The sequence below is a fragment of the Rhinopithecus roxellana genome, chromosome 5 (assembly GCF_007565055.1).
Source record: "Rhinopithecus roxellana isolate Shanxi Qingling chromosome 5, ASM756505v1, whole genome shotgun sequence".
NCBI lineage: Eukaryota > Metazoa > Chordata > Mammalia > Primates > Cercopithecidae > Rhinopithecus > Rhinopithecus roxellana.
The window spans coordinates 64,965,246-64,973,876 of NC_044553.1; the positions used below are offsets into that span (position 1 = coordinate 64,965,246).

At 44.9% G+C, this 8,631-nt stretch overlaps 1 protein-coding gene across 1 annotated transcript; it reads left to right on the plus strand.

The window, feature by feature from the left end:
• The first annotated feature begins 3,427 nt into the window (after positions 1–3,427).
• C2CD4B (C2 calcium dependent domain containing 4B) lies at positions 3,428–5,456 on the plus strand. The gene is made up of 2 exons (XM_030929736.1): positions 3,428–3,754; positions 3,956–5,456. The coding sequence occupies exon 2, from the start codon at positions 3,996–3,998 to the stop codon at positions 5,088–5,090; it is 1,095 nt and encodes a 364-aa protein (XP_030785596.1). The 5' UTR covers positions 3,428–3,754; positions 3,956–3,995; the 3' UTR covers positions 5,091–5,456.
• Positions 5,457–8,631: the final 3,175 nt, after the last annotated feature.

Sequence of the window (8,631 nt, forward strand, 5' to 3'; positions counted from 1 at the left end):
CATGGCCTTCCAAGGCTAGTGGACTATGAGGCTCCTTTAGGACTTGTCAACATCCCAAGCCTTCCCACTAGAGCCTCTTTAACTGCCTTTACAACTTACCCTTCCCACCCTCGGGATATAGGTGTTAACAGGTGTCAGTTTGTGACCTCATTCAAGGTTCTTCATTCAGTTAATTGCATGTCTTTTCCATTTTCATCATATCAGTTTCCAGCAGCTGATAAATTCCCTGGGTCCTTGTTATGTAAACAACCCCAATCCTTTTTTTGGAAGCATGTATAACATGAATAAAGAGGATGACTATACTTCCTGGGGGGACAAGGATTCTGTCTACAAATGGCACAGCACTACTGTGCATAATGTGTGCTTTCCTGCTTATGACAATGTCATGCTTTAATATATTAGGTACTGGTATAATCAATAAGGTGTATAAGTTTCAACTCAAGGCCTTGGAACAGGTTCTCTTTCTCTATTATCTAGCTACCTAGAGAGGAGCTGGATTCAGGAGAAATGGCTTTGAGAGAGGTACTGTGTAGGGAAGGGGTTATAAGCACACAGAACCATGAGCCAGATGGGCCTGGATTTGAGTTCCAGCCCTGCTTTTACTATATGTGAGACTTACGACAAGTTTTGTTATTGTTCTTTTCCCTTTGTAAGCCTGTTTCTGCAGCTCTACCACCTTTATAGGGTTGATTAGATAAGATAAAGTATATGAAGCAATTAACATGACTTCCACCTACTACATAGTCGGTAAACATTAATGTTATTAAATAGATCATTTCTTTAAGACAACAATTTCAAGGTTTGAATACAAGATGATAGTGGCCTTTATGTGGTAATGAGGTAGAAAACAATGAAACAACTGGATGGATCAAAGTTTCCACTGAGGAGCTGTTTTTTTATTTTCTCCCAATGTGATTTAAGAAGATTTAAGACTATGGAAGGAAGCCAGGCCTCCAATTGTGGTTCCAGCCTGTAGCTGTGGTTGAATAAGTGACCATCTGAAGAGTATCCCTGGGTAAGTCATTTAATTTCCCTGTATCTTACTTTCTCTTCTATAGACTATTGATTCATGGGAAGATAACAGTTTTGGAAAACCCTCTAGATAGGGACTGTGTTAATAGCCACGCTTGCATTGCTCTGTAAACATGGAAGTGCTGGGAGTGCAATCACTCAAATCCCATGTCCTGCTTTCAGCGGCTTTCACCCACCGATATGATGTCTGAGTGTTCGTTGTCACCAAGGCCATTTTCACTGAGGTTTAATTTGAAATGAGCTGCATCTACTGCAGGACATAATGTTGGTGTGCTCCGCTTTAGAGAAGACCTTTTGCCCATGAATCTGCATATCGGCCTGATGAATCACAGGGAAAGGATCCTGTCAGAGACCCCTCAGGATGTTTCTGCCTGAAAATTTGGCTTTAGCAGGAATGGCTACTGCTCCCTGGCTCCAGTGGCTGCATATTGACTGATACTTGCCCCATCAAAAAAGCATACAGATGTCCCTCGGTGTGTGAGGGGGATTGGTTTCAAGGTCCCTCAAGATACCAAAATCCTTGGATGTTCAAGTTCCTTATATAAAATGGCATAGTATTTGCATATAACCTATGAATATCCTCTCATATACTTTAAGTTATCGCTAGATTACTTATAACACCTACTACAATGTAAATGCTATGTGAATAGTTATTTTATTGCTTCATTTATTTTGTATTATTATTTTTTCCAAATATTTCCCATCCGTGGTTGGCTGAATTGGGGGATGCAGAACCTGTGGGTCAATTAAGAAGTAAAGTATTATTAGCCCAGAGAAACACTCTTCTTACCTTTAAGGATTTAAAAATAATGGGGCTTATTCCAAAGCAAGTATAGTGGAAAATACTACTTAACAGTAGACTGGGATGCTGTAAGAATTAACATTCTGGGTGTAAAGGGCAATACAAATCACACAGTGTCTGACACACAGTAGACTCAGTGAATTATATTGAATTGAGTGAATAGATGGAGGAAGGGTGGAAGAAAAGAAGAAAGGAAGAAAGGAAAGAAGGAATGAATTAGAAGAAATTAGCCAAAAAGCTAGGACTTAGGCTATGTAGGCTATGATCATAGCTTCAATGACCCTAGGCAAGCCCCTCAGTTTCTCATCTGGGCAACAGAAACAATGTCTTCCTTATTGGTTTTCTGTGAGAAATAAATCAAATTACGTAGAGAGATATGCGGTTGAAAGCACCTGACAGTCATAAGACCTGCAGATCAGTATCAGTTCAATACAATTCATCAAATATTTGCTAAGCCCTTACTATTTGCCTGGCATTGTATCCTGGGTGCTAGAATTATGTAGAGATGAATAAGACAGCCAGGCTTGTACCCTGGATAAGGCAACCGGGATGGAGGCAGTCCCAGTTCTTGATCTTAGGGCTTTTATTTTATTTTTCATATATTCCTAATAGACTCTTGAAATCCCCCTCTGGTTGAGCTGCCCCAGTCCTTACCCACTGAAAACCCACAAGTCTACTAGGGGAGACAAAACTGTAAACCGAAAATTCCAAAGTTGTGAACTGCAACAATGGTGGCCCCTAGATGTAGGAAGGAAATAAGGAGGGGCTGAGGAACTGGAGCAGGGGAGTTGGGTGAAGGCACCTGAAAGGGACGATGCATGGGCTGAATTACAGAAAATAAACAGGAGTTCCTATATAACGAAAAAGCAGAGAAAGGGCATTTCAGATCACAGGAAGCATCACATGCAAAGCCAAAGAAACAGGAAATTGCTAATTCCCGCTTCTGCCATTAACTGGCTCTTTTTAACCTTTCTGGAATTTCCTCAGGTTCCTCTGGGATTTCAGTCTTCTCATCTCAGAAAATGAAGGTTGGGGTGGAAAGAAAGAAGCTAGAGTTCGGGAAGATGTTTTCTAACTGGACACCTCCATGCTAAAGCATAAAGAAAAGGGGTAGCTTTAAAAACGGCACTAGCCAGAAGCCCCATGTTTTGTGACTATCAAGATGACAGGCAGAGTCTGCAGCCATTCAGAAGCTTTCTCCACTTGATCTTAGCCAAAAGGCCAAGAAGCGATCAGAAATTTTCTCAAAGATTAATTTACCCACTTCACCAGTACTTAGGGCATGGACTGAGCCAGGGCCAATTCTATCAAAAAGACCACAGTCTAGCAGAGGGAGGCAGGCAGTAAATAGGTATATGAATACTTGGAAACCACATTGGTCTGTACACTGTGAGTGCATGGGGACAGGATAACAGAAGCTCCCAGGACGTGCAGGTCACGTCCAGGTGACATGTAGGGTGAGTGACGGTTTATCTCCTAGCCAAATTAACTTCCTGTTTCCTCATCCAGCCTCACCTTCTCCGAGAAGCCGAAAACATTTTCAGCCGCCAATCTTTCCTTGGCAGGACGACAGGGTGCCCTCTCTTCACCTGCAACCTTTCCCAGGCCTTGCCTGGGGCTCCACGCACTCACTGCAAATGCAGGTCCCAGAGCTGACCACAAAGTGCCTGCTCCCGCGACAGCTTCGCGCAGACCTGAGCGCCCAGTGCAGAGCCCCCGGCGTCGTGGGAGAGGGTGGCGGGAAGGCGGGATGTGCAGCGCCTCTGGGTTGGTCCGCGGCAGCTGGGCGGGACTCAGCCTACTGTATAAAAGGGGAGCGCCACTCTCCTGGTTGCAGTACTGAAAGTGGCGCCCCAGCAGCGGGCTAGGGACCACTGCCACTGAGCTTGCAACCAGACCCAGAGACACTGAAGAAGAAAGGTCTGATTTCTATTTATTCCTTTATTTAGTACAAAAGAACGGAATCGGGGCTGATTTGTGGGTGCAGAAAGCAAGGCTGGAACTGGTCCAGGGTCGTAAACACGTCGGGACATTTACAGGGTCTGGGGGAGGGAATCCAGCCGCGTCGAGGGGCTCCAGCAGCCCCAGGCGCCCAAACTCAGCAGCTTCTCTCTCCCGCAGACGCATCTCTTCCTGCCACTCCTAGCCTCAGCCTCCAAGGATGCGGCTCCTGGAGAAACTCTGCTCCTCCAACTCAGGCAGCTCCGCCCCGAAGCCCGCCTTCGCTAAAGTGCTCACGCCGAATCGCATCCCCGAATTCTGCATCCCGCCGCGGCTGCCGGCGCCCTGCGCGCTCGAGTCTCCAAGCCGGGCCGCCGCCCGGCCCGGGCGCTGCGCCGCTGAACGCGACCTGTGGCCCCGCGCGGCAGACGAGGACGCCGGCCGCACGGACTGGGACCCGCGCTCGCAGGCCGCGTTGTCGCTGCCGCACCTGCCCCGTGTGCTCACCGCCTACGGCTTCTGCGTGCTGCTCGAGAGCCCGCACACGCGTCGCAAGGAGTCGCTCCTGCTCGGGGACCCGTCCGCGCCCCGGCCTCGGACCCACACCTATGGCGGCGGCTGCGGCCCGGACGCCCCCCTGGGGACCCTGTGCGGCCCGCGAGCTCCAGGCCAGGCCACCCCCGCGGTCCCCGGCCGTCCCCGCTCGCCTCAGGACGCGCTCGTCCCGCGGCCCCGCGGCTGCCGTCTTCTGCGCGCCCCCGACGGGCTGCTGAGCCGCGCGCTGCGGGCCAGGAGGAGTCGCCGCCTGGCCCGCGCCCGCTCCGTCTCCAGCGGGAACGAGGACGAGGAGCGCCGCGCGGGCTCCCAGTCCCCGGCCCGGGCACCCTCCGCGAGCCCGCCTTCGTCCCGGGACCCGCTTCCTGAGCGCCTGGAGGCCGAGGGCACCCTGGCTCTGGGCCGCGCCGGCGACGCCCTGCGCCTGGCCGCTGAGTACTGTCCAGGAACCGGGCGCCTCCGTCTCCGGCTGCTCCGCGCCGAGGGCCTCGCAGGAGGCGCCCCGGGGCCTCGTGCCGTCCGCTGCCGCCTCAGCCTCGTCCTGCGGCCGCCGGACACCGCGCGTCGGCAATGCAGCGTTGTGGTGGGGCGCAGCCGCAAGGCCTCCTTTGACCAGGACTTCTGCTTCGACGGCCTGTCGGAGGGCGAGGTGCGCCGCCTGGCTGTTCGCGTCAAGGCCTGGGACGAGGGCCGCGGCCGGGAGCGGGGCCGCCTGCTGGGCCAGGGTGAGCTGTCCCTGGGCGCCCTCCTGCTTCTCTGAGGGCCCAGCCCTCCCCAAGGCGCTCTGCCCCGGGGACTCAGGACACTGACAGCCGCGTGGTACAAAATAAATATTATTTATTTTTCTATTTATGATATTGCTTTATTGACGTTTTAGTTCCTCACCGTCCACATTTGTCATCGTTTATTGGTAGAGAAGAAAAAGATAATGACTCCCCGTTCTGTTCACAGGACCCCCATTCCTCTTTCCAGACCATTTTTTACATTCCAAGGAAAAATGGGTTGGCTTGGGACTGGGAGAGAAAGGAAGTACACCCATCTGCATTGTTTTTCATTCCTTCCGGTTTTCTATCATTGTTTAACAGTTTTTTTTTTGTTTTTAAATAAAGCAAGTTATTCATTCAGAGTCATGCCCAGTGTTACGATTCATATACACAGCTTTACATATTGATGCGGCATAGGTGATAGCCTAACTTGTGTGCGCGCACGTGCACGCATCAGAGTGAGACCTTGGTGGGAAGAACAGGTTTCTTTTGGAAGTTAATTTTTCAAAAATTGCTGAGGAAAAGAAATGGGAAGTGGAGGACCTTCCAATAGATGGTTATGTAGGGAATAGCTATTCCTGGGGTCTTTCTCTTCCTTACCTAGGAAATCTTAGAAAATAAATCTTTCCTGCCTCTGTAAACAAGGTGATATTTTTTGTAGCATTTTCTCACCTAGCTGTGTGTCTAATTACACAGTAATTAGCTTGCAGTGGGATTTCCTAGATGAGTTAAAAAGTAAATTGTCAAGTTTCTTGAACACTGGCTTCTACAGAGTGTTTTTAAAATCCAACTGATTTTCATTTGTTAATTCAACAAATAAACCTGAGTCCACTGGAAACTGATTACACCCAAGAGAATTTGCCCTGGGCTACAGGAATCCACCACGTAGTGGAAAGCACAATAGAGTGGGAGACAGATACAGAGTTCAATTTTTTTCTGCCACTTGTCTGGACTAGGGCAAATCAGTTAATCTCCCTGAGCCTCATTTTCTCCATCAGTGAAAAGGGAGTAATAGCTACCTTACATGGTTTTGTGAAGATATGCCTTAATATCCAAATAACCCTTGAATACATGTGAAATATGATAGCAAACCTGAAAAGACTTGCACCGTACTGTTGAATAGTGCTCAATAATGTTCCAGAGAATGAACTCCTTCAGGTCTCCTTTCTTTCCAGTTGTTTCTCCCTGCTCTTGAAGTGGAGCCTGGCAAAGAGGTATGGCTACCTGAGACTGAAGACTTAGAAGAGCCAGGAGAGGGAAAGTAGAACCCTTCAGTATCCCCATGGTAAATTTCTCCATAAGCAACAGTTTGCACTCATTCTCCATCAGAAATTTCTTCTACATTGTTGTTACAATAATGGGATCTCGGTAAAAATTTGATCATACTAAATAAAAATCCTGGATTTTAAATGTTATTTCAAAGTGAACAAATTTAGCCTTTAAAAATAATCTCATCAAACTATGTTTGAAATTGAGAGAACACCACAGAGATGACATGCCCAAAGCTATACAGCTCATGTGCATAGCTGAATTCAAACAAGAACCAAGTGTTCTGACTTCTCTGGAAGACTGACCCACCCTTGTGGGTCAGAGGAAGTGAGGCCAGTGTGTTGGAGGAAAGTATTCCAAGAAGAAGAGACTGTTCAACCTATGTATTCATATATAAATACATATGTATTCATAAATAACCAATGTATTCATAAATATATTCATAAATAAATACATGTTTTTAGTAAAAATAAATACATGTATTTAGTAAAAATGGAATTAGTTTCATTCTGTAGACTTCAGAGAACATAATGAAGATGACATACATAAAGACATTCCTTTTCAGAGGGCTCAATTTAACAAAAATGAAACTTCATGTAAAAAATTGACTTCTTAATAGGTAAAGAATCTGGAATGAGCACTTGATGAAATACAACATTTGTTTGTGACTGATTATATGAATTTATATATTTTATATATTTACATAAATATGTAAATATATATTAATATATATAATGTCGAGATCACTGAAATCTGAGAGTGACATCAGCAAGATGGCTGACTAGAAGCGGCATGCAGTATTTCTCCTGTGCTGGGCTTATTTCAATTAACATCATTTTCACTAGGTTCATCCACATTGTTGCAAATGATAGGATTTCATTTTTTAATGGCTGAATAGCAATCTGTTGTGTATAGATACTAAATTATTTTATCCATTCATTCCTTGATGGACACTTAAGGTGATTCCATACCTTAGCTAGTGTGAATAATGCACCAATTAAGATGGGAGTAAAGATATCTTTTCAACATACTGATTTCCTTTCCTTTGAATATATATCCACTAGTGAAATTTCTGGAGCCTATGGTAGTTCTATTTTCAAATTTTTGAAGAATGTTTGTCATCTTCATAATGGGTGTATTAATTTACATTCCCACCAACAGTGTATAAGAGTTCTGCCTTCTCTACATTGTTGCTAGCATTTGTTTTTTGTTTTTGTCTTTTTGATAATAGCCACATTAGCTGAGGTGAGGTGGTACTTTATTGTGATTTCAATTTTCACTTTCCTGATGATTAGTGATGCTGAGCACTTTTTCATCTACCTGTTGGCTATTTGTACGTCTTCTTTTGCCCATTTTAAAATCAGATTATTTGGATTTTTAAATTTGTTTGCTATTGAGTTGTCTGAATTTATCATATATTCTGGATATTAACCCCTTGCCTGATGCATAGCTTTCGAAATTTTCCCGTTCTATAGTTTGTCTCTTCATTCTGTTGATTGTTTCCTTTGCTGTGCAGAAGCTTTTTAGTGTCATGTAATTTCATTTGTCTATTTTTTCTTTTGTTGCCTGTGCTTTTGAGGTTGTATCTAAATAATTCTTGTCCAGACCAATGTCATGAAGTTTTTCCCTTATGTTTTCTTGTAGCAGTTTCACAGTTTGGGATCTTACATTTAAGTTTGTAATCCATTTTGAGTTTAATTTTTGTATGTGGTGAAAGATAGGGGTCTAGTTTCATTCTTCTGCATGTTCATATCCAGTTTTCCTACCACCATTTATTAAAGGGACTGTCCTTTCCCAATGTGTCTTCTTGGCACCTTCATTAAAAATCAGTCGTAAATGTTTAGATCTATTTCTTGATTGTCTATTCTGCTCCACTGGTCTATGTGTTGGTTTTTATGCCAATACCATGCTGTTTTGGTTATTACAACTTTGTAATATATTTTGAAGTGGTGTAGGGTGATGCCTTCAGCTTTATCCTTTTGCCTCAAAATTGCTCTGGCTATTCAGGGTCTTCTGTGATTCTACACAAATATAAGGATTTTTTTTTTTTTCTATTTCTGTGGGGAATGTCATTGGTATCTTGATAGGTATTGCATTCAATCTGTAGATTGCTTTGGACAGTGTGGGCATTTTAACAATATTAATTTTTCCAGTCCATGCACACAGGATATGTTTTCATTTCTTTGTGTCCTTTTCAATTTCTTTCACCAATGTTTTATAGTTTTCATTGTGGAGATCTTTTACCTCCTTGGTTGAACTTTTTCTGAG